This window comes from Symphodus melops, assembly GCF_947650265.1.
Source record: "Symphodus melops genome assembly, chromosome: 10".
Taxonomy (NCBI): domain Eukaryota; kingdom Metazoa; phylum Chordata; class Actinopteri; order Labriformes; family Labridae; genus Symphodus; species Symphodus melops.
Window position 1 is genome coordinate 2,238,153 of NC_136700.1, and position 27,305 is coordinate 2,265,457.

The 27,305-nt window shown below is 42.3% G+C and overlaps 1 protein-coding gene across 3 annotated transcripts; it reads right to left on the reverse strand.

Annotated features, from left to right (window-relative positions):
- On the reverse strand, positions 1-26,991 carry prx (periaxin). Of its 3 annotated transcripts, XM_079353741.1 has the most exons (9): positions 26,876-26,991; positions 19,178-19,227; positions 17,624-17,731; positions 15,956-16,081; positions 15,679-15,838; positions 14,643-14,836; positions 14,295-14,533; positions 1,764-14,071; positions 1-1,521 (listed from the first exon to the last, which is right to left on the reverse strand). In XM_079353741.1, exons 4-9 carry the CDS (start codon positions 15,983-15,985, stop codon positions 1,238-1,240), a joined length of 13,215 nt encoding a protein of 4,404 aa, XP_079209867.1. In that variant the 5' UTR covers positions 15,986-16,081; positions 17,624-17,731; positions 19,178-19,227; positions 26,876-26,991; the 3' UTR covers positions 1-1,237. The 3 variants fall into 3 exon arrangements, with proteins under 3 accessions (XP_079209867.1, XP_079209868.1, XP_079209866.1); XM_079353742.1 differs by lacking the exons at positions 19,178-19,227; positions 26,876-26,991 and having other exon boundaries at positions 1,764-10,995; positions 11,335-14,071; positions 17,624-17,725; XM_079353740.1 differs by lacking the exons at positions 19,178-19,227; positions 26,876-26,991 and having other exon boundaries at positions 1,764-4,317; positions 4,420-14,071; positions 17,624-17,725.
- Between the last annotated feature and the right edge of the window lie 314 nt (positions 26,992-27,305).

A 27,305-nucleotide genomic window follows, 5' to 3' on the forward strand; every position in this document is an offset into this window, starting at 1 on the left:
TCATTTTTCATGTGAATATAATTTTATTTTAACAAACATCCTCTCAAAATCAGCTTTGACAGAAACACTTGGCACTGAAACCCTTATCATCTAAAAGAACTTTGTAGATTTGTTAAAAACCAGAGGCGTAAAACATCTCCATTATACATAGATACTACTCATTGTGTGTAACCTCGACACATTAATTTTCTGATGTAAAAACATGAGAGCTGTGCCTGAGTCCACGAGTTGTTGACCTCTTTCTTTGCTGATCACAATCTCTTTTATCAGGGGTCGGCTTTGGGACTCTCCAATCACTAGGTCTGTCATTGTAGCAGTCCAATGATAACATCAGCCCAAATAGTCGATTATCTCAGCAGTTAGATCAAATGTTTAACAGTTTACACTACCAAGGTCCTTTTCACTGATTTTGTTCAAGTGCCAAATAGCACCTCGCAGTGTACAGTATAAACGTAAATATAAAATACATTAGCAGCAGGGTGGCCTACATTTTAGAGAAAAGCCTTTGACGAGAGGGTCACAGGTTTGATCTCCACAGCAGATTAGAGTCCAGAGTGTCTCGCTCACTAACTGTGACTATCTCACAGCACCAGATAAATGCTCAAAATATAAAACTATGGCAGAAAAGGAGAAAAGCCTAAATCACAAAAAGCTCACTCTTTTCTTTCAAGAGAAACACGATAAGTTATCCAGCCCAAAAAAATATGATTTGTACTGGTAGATATGAAAATAATTACATTTCAAATTGAGGGGATACTGCTAAAAAAAACTATAAAGTAGTATATACATGAATATTACTCTGGCCTGTACTGTTCAATAAAGTCATGGTGGAAGCCATGATGCTGATGCTTGTAAATGACTCGTTACAGTACAAGTTGAACCCACAAACAACAATAAATAACGAAGCAACACCACAGGCTTACATTTAGAGTGAAACCTGTAAAACCAAACAAAACCGATAAATAATTAAGACTAAACTAACAATACTCAAAGAACAGTAACAAAAAAAGGTGTGTGTATATATATATATATTACTCTGTTGCTGCTATAATGACAAAAATGCTTAAAGATGAAATGTCATTTTTCTCATCTCAGTTTTCCGCAACTGTTAAAATATAAAATAAAGACTTAAATGTAGACACGGGTTTCCACATTGCAGGCTCAGCTTATACTGCACCCTCACCAAAGAAAAACAACACAATTCAAAGACATTTAAGATATCATCACAGCATCTTCATTAGTCAAAGTCCAATGCCTGGTTGGGTGGCGTTGTGGTTGTTGAAGATTCGCCTGTTCGTGTTTCAGTGGTGACAATTTGCCGGGTGATTCTGGTGGTTTTGGTCACCATGGTGAGAGTTTCCTCCTCTGTGGAGGAGACTTGGTGTTCCTCTGGCATTTCCTGGGTGGTGAAACTGTGTCCTGAGGTGTGGAGGCAGAAGGACCCTGAGACATCAACCTCACCTGCCACCTCCCCCTTCCTCTGGGCCTGAGGAGAACCCTCTGGAGTTATCTGGAGGAAGCCTGCAGGAGGAGGAGGAAATGAGCGGCAAGAAGGAAAGGAAACAAGTAGGAGAGGAGGATAAATAAAGAAATAAAGTGGGAAAAGAAACTTAGTCTTGTTTAACAGAGAGAAAAGAGGAGATTGTATGTTAATCATTTATAGATTAAACACAAAGGGAATGCCAAGTAATATCTGATATATATGATTAGGTGTGAACAAAGCTTGTCATTTCATTGCAGCTTGAATTTTTCTTTGTTCTCACCTGTAGAGTGCGGCTTCAGGGTGAACTTAGGAACCTTGAACCAGGGGGAAGACTCTTTTTCTTCAGACTCCCAGCTCTTGCTTTCAACCTCGCTCCAAGTCTGGACCTTTGTAGAGCTGAGCTCCATGGTCAGACTTGCAGGCGACTCTGAGCTGTCCCTATCTAGCATATCTGTTCTGGCAAGAGATGATACCACATCCTTAGAGAGCTGCTCGCTAAAACCAGCAGAGCCCATCTCGCCGGTTTTGAATGCAAGTCCGCTGGAATCCCCCACTTCTCCAGATAATAAATTCTTTCCTAGTTTCACACTCATTTCAGCGTCCTCCTCCCATGCAGCCCTTTCTCCATAGGGAGAGCTGAGCTCTACTTTTGGAAGCTTAACTTTACCACTGAATTTCCCTTCATCATCCATGGAGCCCTTGTGAAGACTTGCGTGTATTTGACTTGAACTAGAACCTTTGACATCAAACTGTCCTGATGTGTCAGATGATAATGACTCTCTGGGAACTGTCATGTTCTCTCCCTTTAAATTCTCCCCTTCCATTTGGATCTTGGGCATCTTCACTTTGAGGTCGTCTTTCGTCAAGTCCTCTTCTAGGCAGCCTGAGCATGCAGCAGGTTCATCTGTTTGATTAGGGTTTACCAAGACAAAAACAGCTTTCTTTACTTTGGGCATTTTTGGGCCCTCATACTGAATTTCTTGCCCATAGATATTTCGTCTTCCCTTGGGGGATATCGTGGGCAGTGGAACACCAAACTTGGGGATTTTGATTTTCTTGCCTGTTTCAGTTTTATCTTCCTCCTCATCCTGTGACGTACCTATATCAAAATCTATATCTGGAATCCTGGGGACTTTGATTTCTGCTCTGGAGGAGAGACCACTCTCTTCTCCTGTTACTGAGCTGGCTGAGCCTTGTACACTTGAACTAACCCCTGGTACTGGGATGTTTATACGATATTTGTCTTCGTTATGTCCATTGTGGCTTTTCGGTTTTGCCTCTGCTGCCAAATCCTTGCCATTTTTCTTTTTTGGCATTCCAATGTTGAATCGTGTCCCTTTAACTTTTGCACCCTTCACTTTGCTACTGGGTTCTGTTGTGTGTAGTTCCAAGTCAGGTAGTTCAACTTTTTTCCTGTCTTTCGTGCCATCCCCTTTTTGCAGTCCTATATCAAGCTCAAGATCTCCTTTTGGGACTTTAATATCTATTGTTGGTATCTTAAGTTTTAGGCCTTTGTTCTCTGCCTCAACAACTGTCCCTTGATTTGGTTTAGAGAGTGTTACATCCACATCCAGATCTGGTGATGTGACTTTTGGCAGTTTGGTTTTCCCTCCTGCCTCAATGGTTTGTAAGTTGATCCCCACACCACTTGATTTTTCCGTTGGTATCGTCCCCTTAGAAACTTTAACATCAGGACTTTTGATCTTTCCTCCTCTGAAATCCATCTCCATTGTAGGTGCCTCAGAATCTCTACTTTTACCTTTAGGAAGTGAAATGTCAACCTTTGGCATCTTCATATATGGCAGCTTGACGGTTCCTCCTTCTGCCTCAATTTTCCCCTCTGGTGTGTGGATATTGGTTTTTCCTTTAGGGAGAGATATGGCCACATTTGGAGTCTTGAACTGCCCCTCATCTGCCTTAATCTCTAACTCTGGTCCTTGGATTGAAGGTTTGCCTTTAGGAAGAGATATATCAACCTTTGGCATCTTGAACTTTCCTGATTCCCCCTTGACTTCAACTGTGGGACCTTCAACCTTTCCTTTTGGCAGTGAAAAATCTACTGAGGGCATTGTCATGTGTGGCAATTTCATTTGGCTTCCACTTCCCTCAACCTCAAACTCTGCTCCTTCAATTTTGCCATATTTTCCTTTGGGTAGAGAGATGTCGACATCTGGCATTTTCATGTGCGGTAATTTGAATTTTCCCCCGTTACCTCCTTCTATTTCAACATCTGGACCTTCAATCTTTCCCTGAGGAAGAGAAATGTTGACATCTTTCATCTTCATACCAGGCATTTTGAAGTCTCTTTCTCCACGTCCCTTAAATTCAACATCTGGACCTTCAATATTTCCTTTAGGCAATGAAATATCAACAGAAGGCACGCTGATATTTTGAATCTGGAATTTCCCACCTTCCCCTTTGAGCTCAACCTCTGGAATATCAATATTTCCTTTGGGCAGAGATACACCAACATCTGGCATTTTCATTTGAGGCATTTTAAACTTTCCATTGGTACCTCCCTTTATTTCAATATCTGGACCTTCAATCTTTCCTTTGGGTAATGAAATATCAACTGCAGGGATACTGAGATGTGGCATCTTAAATTTTCCTCCTGTACCTTTCTCAATTTCAACCTCCGGACCATCAAACTTTCCTTTGGGCAAAGATAAATCAACATTTGGCATATTCATTTGAGGCATTTTGAACTTTCCTCCTGTTCCTCCCTCTATTTCCACATTTGAAACCTCCGTTTTTCCTTTGGGCAGTGAAATATCAACAGAAGGCATGCTGAGATGGGGCATCTTGAATTTTCCACCTTCCCCTTTGAGCTCCACCTCTGGGCCTTCAATCTTTCCTTTTGGAAGAGACACATCAACATTGGGCATTTTCATGTGAGGCATTTTAAACTTCCCCCCTGTACCTCCATCTATTTCAACTTCTGGACCTTCAATCTTTCCTTTCGGCTGTGAAATGTCAACCGAAGGCATGCTGAGATGTGGCATTTTGAATTTTCCACCTTCTCCTTTAAGCTCCACCTCTGGACCTTCAGTCTTTCCTTTGGGAAGGGAAATGTCTATTGATGGCATCTTCAATTTTCCTTCCCCCCCATCAGCTCTCGCTTCACTTACTTTTGGCAGAGACACATCAAGGTCAATTTTGGGGATTGCAAGGTCAATAGTTGGCATTTTAGGAATTTTAAGGTTTCCCTCATAACCTCTTAAATCAGCTTCTGAGACATCAACTTCTGCTTTGGGAAGAAGAACCTCAGTATCAGGTGTTTTAGCTTCTGGAAGTGAAAGCTCTACAGAGGGCATCTTGACTTTTGCCTTAGCATCAAGGTTACCATCTGGCTTACCCAAACCTTTTTCTCGAGAGCCAAATCTTGGCATTGAGAACTTTGGTAGTTTAATTGTGACATCAGGTGCATGGAAGCCACCTTTCCCTTCCATATGTGCTTCCTCTTTTACATCAACCTCTGCATTTGGCAGTTGACCTTTGGGTGATGATATTTTAAACTTAGGAAATGTCACTTTATGTTTTGATTCATCAACATTGATGTCAGGTTTAGGAATGTCAATTTTCCCCTTTTTCATTCTAATATCCACATCAGGACAAGACACGGATACATCTGCATCTTTTTTTGACAAACCAAATGAGGGCATCTTGATTTTAGGTTTCTTCACCTTGACTTTTCCATCCCCATCAAACTCTACGGATGGTGCCCTAATCTCTCCTTCCACATGTGGTGGGCTGAGGGAAATGTCTCCTTTTGGACTTTTACCTGATATCTCCAAACCACCACTCTTGGATTTTCCACCAAATCTAGGAAGTGTAAAACTGGGGAACTTAAGGGAGACATTAGGTAGATCAAAGCTGCCCCCTGAAGAGGGCCGGCCTCCCTCTGCTTTCAGGAGCTCTACTTCCACATCATCACCTTTAGGTTTGTTAAGGCCAAAGTCTAGATCCACTTTTGGAGCTGAGATGTCCACTGATGGAAGTTTGACAGTGGGAAGTTTAAGTGATGCACTTGGACCTTCTGCATCATCTGCCTCAATGTCTGCACCCTTAACTTTCAACTTGCCTGGCTTAGCATCTCCTTTGAGACCTCGTCCTGTGATATTGATATCTCCCTCAACATTTCCCTTTGGACCGGAAATAGCGGGCATTACAATCTTTCCTTCCTTCATCTCTGGTCCTTCGAATTTGAGATCTCCTTCAGGCAGTTTCAACTTTGGAAGAGAAATATCAAAATTGGGGATTTTGAATTTGCTATCCTTGACCTCTGGGCCCTGAATATTAAGGTTCCCTTTAGCCTTTCCTCCAGGAAGTGCAATATCAATACTTGGCATGTCAATGTCTCCACCTTTAACATCAGGGCCTTCAATATCTATCTCAGGTCCCTTTGCTTTCATTTTAGGAAGGGAGATATCAAGTGAGGGCATGTGGAATTTTCCGCCTTGTCCAGCAGGTCCTTCAATTTCAATTTCACCACCTGCTTTTCCTTTGGGAAGTGAAACATCTACTTTTGGCATTTCCATTTTTCCTTTCATATCTGGTCCTTCCACATTGGCATCAATCTTTGGTAAACTCACTTTTGGTAAAGAGACATCAAATTTGGGCATTTTGAATTTGCCTCCTGTCACCTCAGGGCCTTCAAGATTCAAGTCCCCTCCTAGTTTTCCTTTGGGAAGTGAAACATCAACACTTGGCAAGCTGATCTTTCCTCCTTTGACATCAGGACCTTGCAGGCTGACATCTACTTCAGGAGATTTCATTTTAGGCAAAGAAACATCAAGTGATGGCATGTTTAGCTTTCCACCTTTAATGTCAGGTCCTTCAATATCTATCTCAGGTCCCTTTGCTTTCATTTTAGGAAGGGAGATATCAAGTGAGGGCATGTGGAATTTTCCGCCTTTTCCAGCAGGTCCTCCAATTTCAATATCTCCCCCCGCCTTTCCTTTGGGTAAGGAAATATCAATGTCTGGCATTTCAATCTTTTTCCCCTTGATGTCTGGGCCTTTTAAGTTCATATACCCTTCTGGGAGATTCATTTTAGGCAACGAGACATCAAATTTAGGCATTTTAAAGGTGCCTCCTTTTACATCAGGGCCTTGAATATTCAGGTCACCCTCAACTTTACCCCCTGGGAGGGGAATATCACCTCTTAATTCAGGTCCTTCAATATCTAAATCAGCTCCCTTTGTTTTGATTTTAGGAAGAGAGATGTCAAGTGAGGGCATGTGGAATTTGCCTCCTTTTCCACTGGGTCCATCAATGTCAATATCCACGTCTGCTTTCCCTTTAGGGAGTGAAATATCAACCGTTGGCATTTCCATTTTTCCTTTCATATCTGGTCCTTCCACATTGGCATCAATCTTTGGTAAACTCACTTTTGGTAAAGAGACATCAAATGTTGGCATTTTGAATTTCCCTCCTTTCACCTCAGGGCCTTCAAGATTCAAGTCCCCTTCTAGTTTTCCTTTGGGAAGTGAAACATCAACACTTGGCAAGCTGATCTTTCCTCCTTTGACATCAGGACCCTGCAGGCTGACATCTACTTCAGGAGATTTCATTTTGGGCAAAGAAACATCGAGTGATGGCATGTTTAGCTTTCCACCTTTAATGTCAGGTCTATCAATATCTATCTCAGGTCCCTTTGCTTTCATTTTAGGAAGGGAGATGTCAAGTGAGGGCATGTGGAATTTGCCTCCTTTTCCACTGGGTCCATCAATGTCAATATCCACGTCTGCTTTCCCTTTAGGGAGTGAAATATCAACTGTTGGCATTTCCATTTTTCCTTTCATATCTGGTCCTTCCAAATTGGCATCAATCTTTGGTAAACTCACTTTTGGTAAAGAGACATCAAATTTGGGCATTTTGAATTTGCCTCCTTTCACCTCAGGGCCTTCAAGATTCACGTCCCCTTCTAGTTTTCCTTTGGGAAGTGAAACATCTACTGTCGGCATTTCCATTTTTCCTTTCATATCTGGTCCTTCCAAATTGGCATCAATCTTTGGTAAACTCACTTTTGGTAAAGAGACATCAAATTTGGGCAGTTTGAATTTGCCTCCTTTTACCTCAGGGCCTTCAAGATTCAAGTCCCCTTCTAGTTTTCCTTTGGGAAGTGAAACATCAACACTTGGCAAGCTGATCTTTCCTCCTTTGACATCAGGACCCTGCAGGCTGACATCTACTTCAGGAGATTTCATTTTAGGCAAAGAAACATCAAGTGATGGCATGTTTAGCTTTCCACCTTTAATGTCAGGTCCTTCAATATCTATCTCAGGTCCCTTTGCTTTCATTTTAGGAAGGGAGATATCAAGTGAGGGCATGTGGAATTTTCCGCCTTTTCCAGCAGGTCCTCCAATTTCAATATCTCCCCCTGCTTTTCCTTTGGGTAAGGAAATATCAATGTCTGGCATTTCAATCTTTTTCCCCTTGATGTCTGGGCCTTTTAAGTTTATATGACCTTCTGGGAGATTCATTTTAGGCAACGAGACATCAAATTTAGGCATTTTAAAGGTTCCTCCTTTTCCACTGAGTCCATCAATGTCAATATCCACGTCTGCTTTTCCTTTTGAAAGTGAAACATCTACTGTTGGCATTTCCATTTTTCCTTTCATATCTGGTCCTTCCAAATTGGCATCAATCTTTGGTAAACTCACTTTTGGTAAAGAGACATCAAATTTGGGCATTTTGAATTTCCCTCCTTTCACCTCAGGGCCTTCAAGATTCAGGTCCCCTTCTAGTTTTCCTTTGGGAAGTGAAACATCAACACTTGGCAAGCTGATCTTTCCTCCTTTGACATCAGGACCCTGCAGGCTGACATCTACTTCAGGAGATTTCATTTTGGGTAACGAAACATCAAGTGATGGCATGTTTAGCTTTCCACCTTTAATGTCAGGTCCTTCAATATCTATCTCAGGTCCTTTTGCTTTCATTTTAGGAAGGGAGATATCAAGTGAGGGCATGTGGAATTTTCCGCCTTTTCCACTGGGTCCTTCAATTTCAATATCTCCCCCCGCTTTTCCTTTGGGTAAGGAAATATCAATGTCTGGCATTTCAATCTTTTTCCCCTTAATGTCTGGGCCTTTTAAGTTCATATGACCTTCTGGGAGATTCATTTTAGGCAACGAGACATCAAATTTAGGCATTTTAAAGGTGCCTCCTTTTACATCAGGGCCTTGAATATTCAGGTCACCCTCAACTTTACCCCCTGGGAGGGGAATATCACCTCTTAATTCAGGTCCTTCAATATCTAAATCAGCTCCCTTTGTTTTGATTTTAGGAAGAGAGATGTCAAGTGAGGGCATGTGGAATTTGCCTCCTTTTCCACTGGGTCCATCAATGTCAATATCCACGTCTGCTTTCCCTTTAGGGAGTGAAATATCAACTGTTGGCACTTCCATTTTTCCTTTCATATCTGGTCCTTCCAAATTGGCATCAATATTTGGAAGTCTCACTTTTGGTAAAGAGACATCAAATTTGGGCATTTTGAATTTCCCTCCTTTTACCTCAGGGCCTTCAAGATTCAAGTCCCCTTCTAGTTTTCCTTTGGGAAGTGAAACATCTACTGTCGGCATTTCCATTTTTCCTTTCATATCTGGTCCTTCCAAATTGGCATCAATCTTTGGTAAACTCACTTTTGGTAAAGAGACATCAAATTTGGGCATTTTGAATTTCCCTCCTTTCACCCCAGGGCCTTCAAGATTCAGGTCCCCTTCTAGTTTTCCTTTGGGAAGTGAAACATCTACTGTCGGAATTTCCATTTTTCCTTTCATATCTGGTCCTTCCAAATTGGCATCAATCTTTGGTAAACTCACTTTTGGTAAAGAGACATCAAATTTGGGCATTTTGAATTTGCCTCCTTTTACCTCAGGGCCTTCAAGATTCAAGTCCCCTCCTAGTTTTCCTTTGGGAAGTGAAACATCAACACTTGGCAAGCTGATCTTTCCTCCTTTGACATCAGGACCCTGCAGGCTGACATCTACTTCAGGAGATTTCATTTTAGGCAAAGAAACATCAAGTGATGGAAGGTTAAGCTTTCCACCTTTAATGTCAGGTACTTCAATATCTATCTCAGGTCCCTTTGCTTTCATTTTAGGAAGAGAGATATCAAGTGAGGGCATGTGGAACTTTCCGCCTTTTCCAGCAGGTCCTCCAATTTCAATATCTCCCCCTGCTTTTCCTTTGGGTAAGGAAATATCAATGTCTGGCATTTCAATCTTTTTCCCCTTGATGTCTGGGCCTTTTAAGTTCATATGACCTTCTGGGAGATTCATTTTAGGCAACGAGACATCAAATTTAGGCATTTTAAAGGTTCCGCCTTTTCCATTGAGTCCATCAATGTCAATATCCACGTCTGCTTTTCCTTTTGGAAGTGAAACATCTACTGTCGGCTTTTCCATTTTTCCTTTCATATCTGGTCCTTCCACATTGGCATCAATCTTTGGAAGGCTCACTTTTGGTAAAGAGACATCAAATTTGGGCATTTTGAATTTCCCTCCTTTTACCTCAGGGCCTTCAAGATTCAAGTCCCCTTCTAGTTTTCCTTTGGGAAGTGAAACATCTACTGTCGGCTTTTCCATTTTTCCTTTCATATCTGGTCCTTCCACATTGGCATCAATCTTTGGAAGGCTCACTTTTGGTAAAGAGACATCAAATTTGGGCATTTTGAATTTCCCTCCTTTTACCTCAGGGCCTTCAAGATTCAAGTCCCCTTCTAGTTTTCCTTTGGGAAGTGAAACATCAACACTTGGCAAGCCTATCTTTCCTCCTTTGACATCAGGACCCTGCAGGCTGACATCTACTTCAGGAGATTTCATTTTGGGCAACGAAACATCAAGTGATGGCATGTTTAGCTTTCCACCTTTAATGTCAGGTCCTTCAATATCTATCTCAGGTCCCTTTGCTTTCATTTTAGGAAGGGAGATATCAAGTGAGGGCATGTGGAATTTTCCGCCTTTTCCAGCAGGTCCTTCAATTTCAATATCTCCCCCCGCCTTTCCTTTGGGTAAGGAAATATCAATGTCTGGCATTTCAATCTTTTTCCCCTTGATGTCTGGGCCTTTTAAGTTCATATGACCTTCTGGGAGATTCATTTTAGGCAATGAGACATCAAATTTAGGCATTTTAAAGGTTCCGCCTTTTCCATTGAGTCCATCAATGTCAATATCCACGTCTGCTTTTCCTTTTGGAAGTGAAACATCTACTGTCGGCATTTCCATTTTTCCTTTCATATCTGGTCCTTCCACATTGGCATCAATCTTTGGTAAACTCACTTTTGGTAAAGACACATCAAATTTGGGCATTTTGAATTTGCCTCCTTTTACCTCAGGGCCTTCAAGATTCACGTCCCCTTCTAGTTTTCCTTTGGGAAGTGAAACATCTACTGTCGGCATTTCCATTTTTCCTTTCATATCTGGTCCTTCCACATTGGCATCAATCTTTGGTAAACTCACTTTTGGTAAAGACACATCAAATTTGGGCATTTTGAATTTGCCTCCTTTTACCTCAGGGCCTTGAATATTCAGGTCACCCTCAACTTTACCCCCTGGGAGGGGAATATCACCTCTTAATTCAGGTCCTTCAATATCTAAATCAGCTCCCTTTGTTTTGATTTTAGGAAGAGAGATGTCAAGTGAGGGCATGTGGAATTTGCCTCCTTTTCCACTGGGTCCATCAATGTCAATATCCACGTCTGCTTTCCCTTTAGGGAGTGAAACATCTACTGTCGGAATTTCCATTTTTCCTTTCATATCTGGTCCTTCCACATTGGCATCAATCTTTGGAAGGCTCACTTTTGGTAAAGAGACATCAAATGTTGGCATTTTGAATTTGCCTCCTTTTACCTCAGGGCCTTCAAGATTCAAGTCCCCTTCTAGTTTTCCTTTGGGAAGTGAAACATCAACACTTGGCAAGCTGATCTTTCCTCCTTTGACATCAGGACCCTGCAGGCTGACATCTACTTCAGGAGATTTCATTTTAGGCAAAGAAACATCAAGTGATGGCATGTTTAGCTTTCCACCTTTAATGTCAGGTCCTTCAATATCTATCTCAGGTCCTTTTGCTTTCATTTTAGGAAGAGAGATATCAAGTGAGGGCATGTGGAATATTCCGCCTTTTCCAGCAGGTCCTCCAATTTCAATATCTCCCCCTGCTTTTCCTTTGGGTAAGGAAATATCAATGTCTGGCATTTCAATCTTTTTCCCCTTGATGTCTGGGCCTTTTAAGTTTATATGACCTTCTGGGAGATTCATTTTAGGCAATGAGACATCAAATTTAGGCATTTTAAAGGTTCCATCTTTTCCACTGAGTCCATCAATGTCAATATCCACGTCTGCTTTTCCTTTTGGAAGTGAAACATCTACTGTTGGCATTTCCATTTTTCCTTTCATATCTGGTCCTTCCACATTGGCATCAATCTTTGGTAAACTCACTTTTGGTAAAGACACATCAAATTTGGGCATTTTGAATTTGCCTCCTTTCACCTCAGGGCCTTCAAGATTCAAGTCCCCTTCTAGTTTTCCTTTGGGAAGTGAAACATCAACACTTGGCAAGCTGATCTTTCCTCCTTTGACACCAGGACCCTGCAGGCTGACATCTACTTCAGGAGATTTCATTTTGGGCAACGAAACATCAAGTGATGGCATGTTTAGCTTTCCACCTTTAATGTCAGGTCCTTCAATATCTATCTCAGGTCCCTTTGCTTTCATTTTAGGAAGGGAGATGTCAAGTGAGGGCATGTGGAATTTGCCTCCTTTTCCACCCGGTCCATCAACTTCAAATTTCCCACCTGCTTTTCCTTTAGGTAGGGAAATGTCAATGTCTGGCATTTCAAGCTTTCTTCCTTTCATCTTTGCACCCTCAATGCTGACATCCATCCCAGGAGCTCCTATATTAGGTGCTGAAATATCAACTGATGGTGTATCGAACTTTCCTCCTTGAATCTCAGGTCCTTCTATATCAACATTGATGTCCTGAGTCTTTATTTTTGGAGGTCTGATATCAACTGATGGCATGTGAAACTGTCCTCCTTTACTTCCATGTCCGTCAATATCAACATCTCCCTCTATTTTTCCTTTTGGAAGTGAGATATCAACAGTTGGCATTTCCATTTTTCCTCTGATGTCTTGTCCTTTTGGTAATGATATGTCAATAGACGGCATGTGGATTTGACCTCCACCTTCAAGCTTGGGTTTGTCAACATTCACGTGACCCTCTTGTAGTTTCATCTTCGGTAGGGAAACATTAATAGTAGGCATATTAAATGTTGCTCCCATCCCAGCACTCCCTTCTCCTTCAATGTCTCCATCGATTTTGCCTTTGGGTAGAGAAATATCAAGTCTAGGCATTTTGAATCGACCATCTTTTGCCTCAGGCCCTACAATGTCTGCTTCTACCTCACCTGTTTTCATTTTAGGGAGGGAGATATCAAGCGATGGTAGCTTAAATTGTTCTGCTTCAATGTCTGTTGTTTCTGCTTTGCCTTTGGGTAGGGTCAGGTCTACGTTAGGTAACTTAAAGCCCCATTCCAATTCTTTTCCTTGTGTATTAACTTGTCCTGGCGTCTTCAATTTTGGGAGAGATACGTCAAAATCAGGCATTTGGAACTTCCCATCTCCACCAACATAATAGTCCATGTTCACATCTCCACCTTCCGCTTTCATTTTGGGGAGAGACATATCAACAGAGGGTGGATTGAATTTTCCTCCAATTTCTGGCCTTTCGATATCTACACTGGATGATCCCATCTTTGGTAAGGCGATATCAATCTTTGGCATGGGGATATTGGGCCCTTTAAATGTGCCCTCCACTTCATCGGGAATTCTTTGATTGGTATCCATTTCCACATTAACATCAGGCACAGAGTGGTCAATTGCTGGCATTTTGATTGTTGTCCTCCCAGCACCTTCATATTCAGGTAGAGAGATTTCGATGTCAGACTTTCCCTTTAATTTTGGCAAAGAAATATCAACAGAAGGCATTTGAATAGATGCAGCTTTTCCTGAGAGATTACTTTCTATCTTTGGTTTGGTTACATTTCCTTCAGGGAGAGTGATCCCCTCTGCTTTCATTTGAACTTGTGGAGCTGTTATGTCAGTTTGAGGTACTTTTATCCCCTTGGCTTTTACCCTAATGTCACCATCTACTTCATCTGACTGACGTGAGAGTCTAACTTTGGGTAGTTTTAGCTTTGGCATTCTTAGTTTTGCATCTCCTTTTCCTATGTCTACGTCAATTTTTCCTCCAGCTGCCTCTGCATCAGCTCTTCCTGAAGGAAGTGCAAACTCCACATCAGGCGCTTTAATGTCTTTATTATCAGATAGATTGAACTCCACTGATGGTGATTGGATGCTCACACTGGGGGGCTTGAGCTCCACAGATCCAGCTCCCAAAGCCGAGCCTGTCTTTGTGCGTTTGCTCTTCGGAAAGGTGATCCCAAACTTGTGTCCTTTTACTTTTGTTTTTGCTTTAGCTCCCGATATCTCTGGTTGCAAGAGATTCACCTGTCCCTCAAATCTTCCCGTTTCCATTTTTCCTTCTTTCTCTGTTCCAGTGTGACTCTTTGTTTTCAGGCCAGGAAACCTAAAAGGACCAATTAAAGAAAGAAAGAAAGAAAGAAAGGAGAAAAGAATAATTATGTATTGTTAAATAGCTCAAAATATATTTTCCCATAAACCTTTCCGACAGTAATACTGTAATTTTGTATTCTTTAGAAATACCGTCATTATTGTACTGCAACAAGCATCTACTTCTGGTGCAATGTTTTACAGTAAGTAACTAGAACCATAAAAATAAAAACAACAACCTGATTTTCTTCGCCCTCCCAATGGATGCAGCTCCTTCAGTTCCTCCGGCTTCCACCTTCACACTCCTACTCTGTTTGAATTTCGGGAGAGAAAACTCCACGTCCACGTCGCTCATCTCCAGCTTGGGGGGCGTTCCCTCAATCACCAGCTCCTCTTTGCGTCTCTCCTTTAGCCTCTTCAGACCAAAACGACCACCTCTCTTCTTCTTTGTCTTGAATGGTTTTGTGCCCTTCACACTCTGAAATAGGCATGTGAGGATTAGCAACATTTGAATGCCTCTAATTTAACTAAGTGAAAAGAAGAATTACACATGTCAAAAATATACACCGAATATTAAGACTAATTACCATTTTGGCCATCTTGGCTTTGGGACCTTTGACCTCCACACTGGGAACTCGAGGTCTCACGCTGACCTCTGCCCCAGGGATGGTCCTCTTCAACTGGAAGCTGACCTTGTAAGGCTCAGCACACTGAAGGATCTTCAGAGCGTCTTCATACCTCACATTGTCAAAATAGACCTTGGCACTCAGCAGCTGGTCACCTTCACATGGAGAACATCATGAATCAAAGTCTCAAGAATTACAATAGATTACACTGATTTAAATGCACCCTGTTCTAATTATTTAAGTACTGGTAACTACATTAAACTATGTGCATCTATTCAAGTGCGTAATTTTCTATACTGTGTATTTGGTCCATCAAAAAAACAACAATTTCAGGACCTTCTTGGACTTGATGGAGCCAATCAAAACTATTATCTTATAAGAAGCAAGTTTATTATGATGGCTTAATTTCAAACTCGCATGCAAACAACAATTGATGATAATAAATGTTGAAATGTCATTATGATATTGATTTTGAAATTGCCTGCTTCGACACACGTTTAACTGATTCTGTTCTGATTGGTTCTGGCATCCAAACGTATTTTGTTCAGCACCAATGATAACTTTCCAGAAATGTAAAAAAGTGAAGAGAAATTAAAAGCGATCTTGCATTTGCCCTACGTCAGGTCAGTGTTGGGTAACTTGCTTTGCAAATAATTAACAACATGCTAGACGGTCGTTTTTCTAATAACAGTTTTCTGGATACATTTGCTTGTAAAATCTTCTGATTTCACTGCTCTCTAGTGGCAACATGGGGAACTGCAACATTATACACTGACTTTTAAAGTCTGCCCACCTACTGCTGTATACAATTCTGATGGATTTAATTTTGAGACTTAATAAATAGTCCTGAATATCAAATAGTTTTGTATTGACCAAGCAACAACCTAGGACACACACAATGGCTCAGAGTTTGCAGTGTACATGTTTTTTTTATTTATTTTTAATTCGTGTTGAATTATGTACTTTTTATATCATATTTTTGCTTCCATATTTCTACCTTCCTGTAGACTGAGATGTTTAGCAGCTGGCGAGTCTTTGAGGACATCTTTAATGAAGATCCCTCGCTGTCCTCCACCAGTCACACTGTAGCCGCTCGCTCCAGCCTCCGCCTCGGTCTCAACCACGATTTCTACCAACTTAGAGACCTCCTCAATAATCTAAAACACACACAAGGAAACCACTTGTAGTACCTCAGACAAACCTGTGAACTATTTCTAGTTACGGCTTTTCTTTGTTAGTATTAGCCGCTCCTGCCTGACACAGTCATTACATACGGCTTGTTCTTCTGTGGGCTCTGAATCCATCTCTGGTTGGGCCAGTTGGCAGGTCGACTCTCTTAGGTGACTTCTCTTCTGACTCAACACCTTCTTCAACTCTGCATGGAGCTTCTCCTTCTGCACCTGCACACACACACACACACACACACACACACACACACACACACACACACACACACACACACACAGAACGCTTAGGATTTTCAAAAGAGCAGGTGGATGTCAAGATTCAGGAGAAATGTACAACACTGCTCCAATAGCAGCAGCTATGGGTATTATATGAGTTGACATATAGGCATCAACATCAACAGTTTTAAAACTCCTCAGTTTTTTTTTTTTGTTTTTTTTTAAATAATTTCAGCTTTTCTATCTGTTTTTTTAGTTTGTTCCAAATACTTAGAATTTTCTACATAAAATTACTTCCTGTGGTATTTTTTAAAATAGTTATACTTGACTATTTGATAACATGGAACTACAGGCCAAAGACATGCTATCGTAATAAATTAAATTCCTATTAAAAATAGTTTTTTTTACCTACACTCTCATGTTAGACACCACCAGGTGTTGCGGTGTCAAGACAAGCAGCATCATTATTATATTTCACAAAAACTCTGAAAGTGCTAACGTGCTTTTTTTTTTAAAGTCCAAGAATGTGTTGCAGAGTGTTTACAACCACCTGCAGCTGGTTTCAGATCCACCACATGCAGGCTTTTGTTGTGGCGGTGTGAAAAAGCCAGCACTGGCATGTGTGCTGAGCTGGGAGAAATGAAAGGTTGTTTATGTGCTGGACAACAACCTCAGCACATCAGCCTGGACCATTGTGATCCAGCTTGAATGGGCTTGGTCAGGCGGTCGGTCTTTAAACTGTGTCTGTCTTTCCAAATATATCTGAACAATAATGAAGTTTATAAAAATGTCATCATGTTCTGTTCATGTCAGGGTCCTGAGGTCAGTTTTACACTGACGAGTCCAAACAAAGGAATCCACTGCAGCAGCAGCATTGTGTTTCACACAGTGACTGTTTTGGGCTAAATGCCACAGTCCCTGTGATAGCAGGTTTGCTGTTTTGCAGTTATAGTGTTTGTTCCATACCCCATCTGTTCAGGGTTTATATGCATTTGGTGAATTCTGCTAAAAAGTCTGAGTCTGCAGAAGGGAGTTTGTCATTTAGTCATAATCCTGCAGTCATTTGATCAGAAACCGAAGTGTTCTACTGAGCACAAAGAGTTCTGTACACTCGCTAATAAGACCGTCATATATTTCATTCTGGTACAAGTTTACCATGATATCTATACAGACACACAGCTAGCAAAAAAAAAAAAAAGAAAAAACCATACACAAGCAGCAACAACATCCAACCTCTAACCCTAACACCCTAACTCTTTCTTTTCTTAAATAATACTGCTAATAAAAACAATATAAAAATTCAACCTTGGAACGGATTTGGTTCCCCGTTCTCTTCTTTCAATGACCGCTGTCATCATGTCTGAATAAAATCTTTTATTGACATAATCTGAACTCCCTGGAGATGAATGAATGTGTATGTGTCACAGTTTGTGCATTCTTGTTTTCATGCATGTGTGTGTGTGTGTGTGTGTGTGTGTGTGTGTGTGTGTGTGTGTGTGTGTGTATGTATGTGTGTGTGTGTGTCTCTCTCTCTCTCACCACCCTCTCTGGGCTCTCCTGCTCGTCTGTGGAGCCGCTGTGATGAGGGTTGCGTTGTTGGGCGGAGGGGGATCTGTTGGAGGGGGGCGACCTCCTCTTGTCTTTTACCTGCACACACAGCAGAAGATCGTGTTCACGTTCGTTCAGGTCGACTTTGAACCGGAATAACTTTCTCTGGGCAGACGCTAAAAGACCTGCGTTTTTCCAACACGCTCTCAGCTTAGAATTTATCGAACACTGAAGCTACACGACGGGCTTGTTGAACACTATTTGTTGCTCTTATTAATCCAATGTGGTCGGGACATCGAAATTTCACAAATCTTCAGTTGCAGCAGAGAGGCGATTAAAGGTTTTAATCTCTGAGGAAAATCAAATGTTCACCTTCATCTGCAGATGACTGACGGTCTGATTTAGGATACAGTCTCTGTCTTTTAACTTGCACTGCATGAATTTCATTCAAATATGAAATCTTTAATCTCGACCATTTTTTGGGTGTTTTTTCCCCCTCCCTGAAACAGAGTGGGTCAAACCGAGCTGAACTTCTTCACCTCTAACTTGAGGAAACTTTGTCTCGTCCCGGCCTCCCACGCCTCCTTCCTCTCCTGCACTCACTTCATAAACGCTCACATAGATTGTAAAAACATCCTGTGTTAGCACTTCACCTGTCGCTGTGACCTGCAGGCTGCTGCAACCTCTGAAACTAAGGACACGTTTCCTGTGCACATCAAGAGCTACATCCTTGAAATACCAAATGCACATCATTTCTTCAACGTTCAAATTCATTCAGTATGGAAACATTTTGACCGTCCGCTTTCAGATCAATCAAAAAGTCTTCAACAAGCAGAAACAAACAGGCACGTTGGCTCTCCTTAATAAGGACAACAATCTCCCTGACGCTCTCTCATGGACTCTCACTCCTCAATCACTGAGGGTTAGAAGCCTTTTCATTTAGACAGGTTTAATACATTCATAATCCAGATTATATTCTGGCTGGTTTCTGAAAAGTTCCTAGTTTTAGATTCGTTTAAGACAAACATGCACACAGGTTCAGCTGCAGTGAAACACAGGGGTGTCAAACTCCAGACCTGGAGGGTCGGCTTCCTCAGACTGTTCGACGTCGCCCTGCTTGGACGCAGCTGAATCCAATGAGTGACTCGTCATCAGGCTTCTGCAGAGCTTAATGACAACACATTGTTTTAAAGCAGGTGTGTTAGAGCAGGGAGACATCTAACAGTCTGAGGAAGCCGGCCCATCGAGGACTGGAGTTTGACACCTGTGCACTAAACCATGAGGTTAAAATGTTTAGTACTCTGCATACGGGTCGTCGTGCGTAGCCAAGTATAAGTAACAACTCTCTTTATGAGAGTAATGATGCACAGCTGTTCTTATAAGATTAGAGAATGGAAACATAAAAGAGTCGCTCCTTTAAAGTGTTTCTACTGAGAGCAGGACAGACTTTAAAAGGCAGCGAGGGCACAATAATAAAACATACACGTCACCGTACAGTAAACACAACACTGTTAATGTTGACTTCAGTTTGAGTTGTTTACTTACGGATGAATCTCGGCTCTGGCTGAACACATGGCTGTCCTCTGGGTCAGAGTCTAAAACACAAAAACACAGTAAGCTTCATTTAAGATGAATGAGGTAACAGTGTCATAAATCAGATGCATGTGGTGAAAATGTTTTTAAAATGGTTGGAAAGAAAGAAAGTGTCTCTGTGTTGCTCTTCTCTGTTTGGATCCAAATCAGAGCTATTGAATTGGCCTTCAGTGTTTTGTTTCCTCGTTTTATTTGTTCCAAGACTTTCGGCTTTAGAAAAAGAAAAAAAAAAAAGGATGTAAAGCCGAGCTGGTGAATCAAGTCTAATCAATACAACTGTGCTGTGGAGGCAAACAGAACGAAGACCATCGATTTTACACAGAACAACAATGAGCTTAACAGAAAAAGAAATTGTGCTCCACTAAATAATTTCCATGAAGGTCAAGTTACATTTATTTTATTTTCAAGATGAGCAAATGATGTTTTATCGTGGAGTGTTTTAAATAGTTCTTAATCTGATACAAAAACAAGATGATCTGTGTCTGTGGGGTCAGTTTACGATGGCGCACAAAGTAGGATATTGAAAATGAACAGATACGATCTCTTTAAGGCGTGCTGCACGACTGTTAGAGATAATAAATCGAGGTAAATGTGGGTACATTTTTCCGTACGACAGCAGTGCACCACATGGACATACCATCGGATCAGAACCGTCTCTTCTCACAGTAAATCAGCTCAAGCAGCATCAGGTGTTTCCTGTCAGTTTGTGCATACGGTGTTTAACGTCTGCTGAAGTTACACGTGGCAGTCGGCCCTTCACTTCTAGGGTTGGCAGTCTTTAAATTCTTTCTGCAGTGTGGTTTCACATCTCTCAACTATCCCACCCGAACCTGAGTCATCTAAACCCTCCAGTCACGCACGCATTCCATCCAGTGGTACCGCCTTAAAGGCTCAGATGGGTAAAGACAGTGTTTACATTGACATATAGGAAGAACCCTCAAAACCAGACTGCATGGCTTTAGTGACTTCACGTCCACTAAGACAAGCAGCTAAGCAACTGTTTACTTTTAAACTTCGATAAGTCCCATGAACAGGTCGAAGCAGTGACGTCGCACAGAAACATGACAGGACTGTGAGTTATACAAAAACAAAGTCGAAGGGAAAATCAACGACCACAAAAAGGCGTTTCACCCAGGAGAAAGAAGTTCTGTGGTTTTGGCATTACGAGCCACTCAGTGTGGCGTGAACATGAAGATTGGGCCGAACCGAGTAAATCAGCAAGTACATCTCTGCTCGTTCAGGGGTCTCGATGACCCTCTGTGACTGCGGCCCCCCAGCATCTCATTCCTCACAGTCCTGTCTTCATGTGATCACTTTTTTAACTGCATCAGCGAAGCTATGCGTGTGTGTGTGTGTGTGTGTGTGTACAAGAGAGAAAGCTATCAGTGTGTTTGATTTTTGGCGTGTGTGTGTGTGTGTGTGTGTGTGTGGACGTGTAGAGTGTCAGCGTGGATGTCGTGCCTGTTTGGGTGGGTTGGAGGGATCTGGTGTCTCGGAGGTCACAGGACCACATACTACACATTCAGTGCAGCCGTCAGTGTATCAGTCACCGAGGAGCAGAGTGTGAGAAGATAAACTCTCAGCACATGAAGTGATGAGGACGGACACATGAAGACCCTCCAGTCATGAGCAACATCATTAGCCCCCCACTGATGCTGTCAATTATACAGCTGACATGTGACCATACATTTATTATACTTCGCTTATCCTGTGTTAACATGTTTTCATTCATCCTATATTCTGAAATCTAAGCGTTTAAAACGGACAAAGATTTAACCTCCCACAAGCTTTGTGATCTTCAGATAAATATCTTGAAAAAAAAACGAGTAAATAAAATGTATGATGTAAAATGTCTGCTCAGGGCTTCCGTAGTTATTGTAAATCATACGCTGACGATCAAAGATATATTCCTGACAGTCGCTTCAAAATCTCTACAAACACAAACGGTGAACATGTCTGTTCCTTGTATTTATAAATGACTCTGCTGAAGGTGATTCCCTTTTATTTAAACGCCGTCTTGCACATATTTCAGTCACTTATTTGTCAAACATAAATGTTGAATTGATTGAGTGTTAAGATCTCGGCTTTGTTAATACTTCAGTGCTGAGTGACCGACGTTGAATCAGCAGCAACAACAGGTGCATCCACGGCCCGAAAAACAAATCAGGAGACAGCGTGAAAAAGGACGATGAAAGATGTCGGCAGTTAAATCAAAACACATTTCTGCTAACAAACTGTTCGCAAAAAACCACTAAATCTAATTAAGAGAGAGAAATGTGATTATCAATCAGGACTTCTTGTTGAGGTTTGCAGCTCTGTGTGGAGAGACGGACTGCAGCAGGTGGAGGAGGCGGCGGCACTCCCTGCACCGAGCGGAGGAATGAAGGAGGAGGAGGCGAAGATTTGAAATGCCTCGCAGTCCTTTCTCTTTATAGATCACACTCACACATCTGCATGCCTCTACATGCCTAATGAAAGCCCCCCCCCCCCTCAGCCCGGACCCTCGGCCTTCTGTAATAAATCAGTGAAGAGGGAGGAGCCTCTTTTCCTACTGCGCTGTTAGATAACAAATGAACCGCATCGTTAATGCCGACAAATAACTGATTGTTTTTCCACTGACAGCTGCTGGATGTATGTAGCAGTGTGATGGTGTCTATGTAGTAGGCCTACGCATGGGCAGGTTGGAAAGGCTCCTCTCTGTTTCTACTCCAGCGCCCTTGAGTAACTAGAGCGGCGTATTAAAGGAAATAGAAGTCGAGAGGTCCAAGCAAGACGAAGAAGAACCCGTGAAACAACGTATTGAAACCAGCAGCCTGGAGAGATAATCGATTTAGTCTCAAAGAAAGAACGAGACGAAGACAGACGCTCACGAAGGTTGTGAGATAGTTTGAGTTGATGCAGCTGCACAGGATTCATACGATGCATTATGTGAAAACAATCCAGTTACATGAAGACACCGACATGCAGTCATGAACAAACAACATGCTTTGTTGTTGTGACGACCACATCTACAAACTGTAATGCTGCACTCCCCGATAAAAAAAAAATCTAATTATTCTCTGAGGATCTGTTCAGTATATTCACAGCTGTAGTCATCTCTCCAGTCTGTGCAGAAAGTTTACACTTGTCTTAAGTCAGTGAGTGTGAGGCAGACAGCTGATATAAGACTCTCACTTCTCTCCTGATGAGCTCAGTATTTGAAGATCAGAGAACAAACGTAAGGAGCGTGTTTGGTGTGTCAGCCTCTCCTCAGTTTGTCTAACAGCAGCAGGATTAAGCCGTCTGGCGATGGCGCAGGCGGGTCTGTGAGGGAGGTCTTAAAGTGGGAACGAAAAACTCCAACACGCTCTGACAGCAACTTTCATCTTCGGCACAGTTTGTGCTTCAAGCTTAGTCACAACAAAATGAATTCTGCCTCTCTACGTGCTCTGCAAGTTTGACGTTTTATCACTCTGGGAAGATTCACTTCATTTACATTTTACATCCAGGAAACTGCACTGATAACTTACTCCTCTTTGAATGTTTCAGTTCAGCATCCAGACACAATTTGTCCCCTTCAAATCAAACGAGCAGAGACAACAAGACAATCTGTACACAGCTGTTGTTTTTACCCTCTAATAATAATAATAATAATAATAATAATAATAAGGAGGCAGAGAGAAGTGTTTGTTGTGAAGGTGACAGCGACACATCCTCAGTCTGACACCATGATACGGGATAAACGTGGAACAAGTGGTTGTTGTTGTCACAGGTTGTTCTGATGGATAAATCATGAATGTAAAATGACACAAGACATGATCTTATAATTCTGATTTCCTTTATCCGGCTCTTTATTGGTCCATTTTATTTCCTTTTTTATTCTCTGTGTTTATTTTCAATGTTTTAAAAGGATATCATCCATCGTAACCCAAAACAGTGAACAGACCAAACTCTACACTCACAGGTTTGAGGTAGGATGCTACGATCTTTATTTAACTATGTTCATTTAAAAAGAGCTGAATCATGTCAGTGTGTTAGTGCAATCAGTGCACTAACACAGTATTTGAACTATGACCTCTGTGATTTAAGAGTCTTTTTTTAAAGTTATTTTTGGGGACAGGTTTTCGCCTCTATCAGATGAGACAGCTGAAGAGAGACAGGAGATGTAAGAAGGAGGACGTGGGGGGACAAGCAGGCAGCAAAGGGCCGAGGTCGGATTTAAACCCACGATCTCAGCCTCTGATCGTGGGCTGTGCGATGTGATCGCTGACGTCAGCGTCTTTAATCAACATTTTTATGGAAAATATTTTCATTGAACAATAAGAAGAAAATGTGTAAAGGGATGAGCTGCGTAAATCTAACTATGAAGCGCCCAGATGCAAACGGTCTAAAAATCTACTGACAGATTATTGATGAGAGGCACAAACATTTAGTGGATAAGAGCCACATACATATTTCATTTAGGAGAACACAAGGTTAGAAGTGAGCGTGAAAACAACCTCCTGCTCTTGTTTATCGAAGTGTCAGTTTGTATTTTGTCGCATGAGGAAATCTTAGAGACTCAACTCGTGTCCTTCAAATCATGACTGACGGCTCGGAGTACGGCTTTTGTTGTCCTTCTCTGACTTCCAGCAGCAGCATCATGAAACTTAAACCCCGCAGCTCTGATCCCACTCAGATGCTGCTAAGCCTGCCAGAGATGGAGCAGTTAATGATGTTACCGTTGGCTCAGTAGTGACAGGACTCGAGCGTCAGGTATCCACCCGAAGAAAACAACCACCTTTGTGTCCTTCACGGAGCTGACAACGTTTCTGTGACGTAGCACGGAGCAGCAGTGATGCAGCACATGAGCGACAGCTGAGGATGTGTGTGTGTGTGTGTGTGTGTGTGTGTGTGAGATTTATTTTGGAGCTGAAGTTTTATCAGCAGAGGCCAGATATCGACAGGAATAGGATTTCTCCTCACATTCTTACAGAAGCGTACGTACACGGAGGAAATACCGAAACACTTTTTCACAATAGTCGGCCGAGTGTGAGGACACAACACCAACCGTATTCAATCTAATTTTAGGACAGTCACCAGAGCAGAGGAGGAAAACAGTTTCTATTCTGGACACACGACTGACTGAAACTTAAATAAACACCAGAGAGTCTTTAAAACAAAGTGAAACTATTTAGTACCCTCTCCTGAGAGCACAAACACTTTTCTGGATGCTGGACCACATGCATGAGTCCGAAGATTCTCGTTTCTTTATTTATTTATTTATTTATTGGAAATCTTTTCCCAAGAATTTGATTCTTATCTACGGGGGCGGAGCAAGACTTGTTTTTGATTGGGTTAACACGGGCCAAGGATCTCTGCAGATATATCTGTTTTTCCAAACTTCCAAAAGTTAAACAACAGAGCGTCAACATAAAAGTCGTCTTGAAGAGATTTGGCTCTCCAGAAGCATAAATCATTCAGGCAGTCGGTAATACAGACAAGCAGGACTGGATGCTGCCGTCACACGACCTCGAATACGATTGAGAAAGAAGAAACTTTTGGGAAAATGGAGTTCAGGAGGCGAATCTAAGAGCAGAATAATTATGACTGGAAGGAGCGAGATTAGGACTCCAATTAAGGAGGAGACAAAAAAGAAATCGTGCAGAGCGACAACTCCGACACTGTGCAGCTTTGACTCCCACTGAGATGATCTGAGGCCAACTTTTACCAAGTGTTCCTGCTGTGAGCCACCGCAGATAAAAGATCCACCAGACAGATTCATGTCCAAACCCCGGAAGATGAGACAGATACTCCCATCATCACGTCAGATGGACAAAAACAAGACACACCCGCAGGCGTTAGCTTCTGGACAGGAAATGCCTCCATGTAAACAGGAAACCGAGATACTTTTGACAGATACACTTATCACGAGTGAGCGACACACTGCACATGGAAAGGATGAGATGTTAGGAACTGTAGCACATTTTAAGATGGGTTTTCTCACTTTGGGATTATTTCTATATAATCTCAAATATTTCACAAATGTGCTCTTGAGACATTTGTTTACACGACTCTTCCTTCCTGACATCTCGTCTCTGCTCTCTGTGTACGCTGAGGGAAGTTCACCCGAGTGCGTACGTCAAGCACAGTTTCCTCCTCAGGTCTCCCCGCTGAACTGCCCAATCCACTGCTGACCCTGTACTTCCTGGTTTAAAATTAACCCCACCCACCCACCACCCGAAGTCTGTCGCCAGGAAGCTCCTATCATCATCCATCATTTCGTTTTCTACGTCATTTACTCTCAAGCTCGCGGGCGTCACATATACCTGCTGTTTCTTTTCTTGCACCTTTCGAAGCAACAAGTCACCCCACGAATAACCAGCGTGCATCGTTCGGGGGGGGGGGGGGGGGGGCTTTATTTGTGGCATCAGACTCGTGATCTCTGTCAGGATTTAAGTTAAGAGCTCGGTTACAGGCAAACTCCTGCACAGTGTTACCTCATCGGCTCTCTGTTTGCTTTTTGTAAAAACACATAAACCTCACTTTTATGTCGAAAGAGCTTGAAAAGCGTCAGCATTTTCTGGCCTCTGAATTTGAATAGACCACAGTCGATGCTCTCTCTCTTGTAGAAGTTAAAAAATATGACAGAAGATGTGTAATTTTTTTTGAAAGCTTCTGAAATCGTCAATACTGTCGATGATAAAAAGTAGAGTCAGGACATTTTCTGTTTGGATCAAAATCAGAAAGTTTGATTTCATGTAAGCGCCGATATTTCAACAGTCAACACACTGCTTCCATTATGTAAGGGCCTCACATATGTCGGTGATCCTCCATCACACAGCGGGTGTGTTTTGGCTGCAGAAACTCTTGAAGCCACTTTGGGCCAACACACATACCAGGCTGCTTGAGTTGGAATTGCGGGGCAAAGGGATCCTGTGACCGTCACACTGCAGCTGTCGCTGGTGTGTAACACTGTTAAGACAGCCACTATTTCAAAATGCACAACACAACAAGTGCTCATCTGCAAAACCAAGTCGTTTAAACACAATCCTTATGGAGACACTGAAGCATTAGATCAAGCTTTAGTATTTCGTGTTTTGACTTGATGGGTAGTCCAGTGGCGGCCCCGCCCATCGGACGCTCCTAAAACTTTCAATAATTGCGATGAAAAATGTTCCAGTGTTATTTGACACAGGTCTCATTACAAAACACTCTTATAAACTTGGAGTCATAGTGACATGTCACACTGCAAATGGTGACCATAAAGCTGGGTGAATACTGGGGTGTGTGTGTGTGTGTGAGCAGCTACTGGCATGCGGGAATAAACACAAGCGGCAGCTGTCTGACTAAAAGTATCTCTGCATTTAAACAGCGCGCTATTGTTATTCTCTCTGGAGTCAGCAATGTTCAGGCTGCAGCCTGACACATAAACTGTTCATGCACAGCTCCCAGCTGCCAAATGTTGAGCCAATATTTGAGAACTAAAGCAAGTCCTCGAGCTGATTTTAAATTAAATTAAACAAACAGACAGTGGAGACAGCGTGGACACGGGCATGGCCGCTGAAGATGCATTAATACTGCTGTCATCTGTCCCCGTCCCAACACCTGCCCTCCGCCCTGCACATCCCAGCCCCTCAGAGCCCTGTGGCATCAGCACACACTTTATTAAAGCACATCCATCCAGCCTACCTTTCCTCTCAGTGTTTCTCCTCCAGCAGCTCAAAGGTGACAACCTCCACCTGCAGCAGCTCGACTTCAATCTCAGCCTCTCTTTTCTTAACTTCCTGTCCTCTCTGGCTCCAGCTAACGCTCACTTCCTGTCTCTTCACAGCTTCTCTTCTTCACTTGTTCTTATTCTTTTGGATGTTGTCCCCCTCTCTCTATCTGAAACCTTTGCCCCCTGTCACCAGCCAGCCTGTTGCTCCCCTCACTGAAAACCTCAGGCCAGGCTGGACCCATGGCATCTCTAGGAGGGACGCATCCAGTCGTCTGATTGGCCAGAGGGCAAAGAGATCCCCCCCATATTAGGGCAGTGAGAGGTGGGGCTGCAGTGAAGGAGGGAGGAGAAGATAGCAAAGTGTGTGACATAGTGGAGAGTCTTTCTGACCAGGCAGAGTAT

What these genes read in the sequence shown, in the direction of transcription:
- prx (XM_079353741.1), bottom strand. Translation starts at nt 15,985, where the DNA reads ATGGATTCAGAGCCCACAGAAGAACAAGCC. An exon ending in AAGCCAAGATGGCCAAAATG is followed by an intron (nt 14,534 to 14,642) that starts GTAATTAGTCTT and finishes TGCCTATTTCAG; the next exon opens with AGTGTGAAGGGCACAAAACC. An exon ending in CCTGAAGCCGCACTCTACAG is followed by an intron (nt 1,522 to 1,763) that starts GTGAGAACAAAG and finishes CTCCTCCTGCAG; the next exon opens with GCTTCCTCCAGATAACTCCA.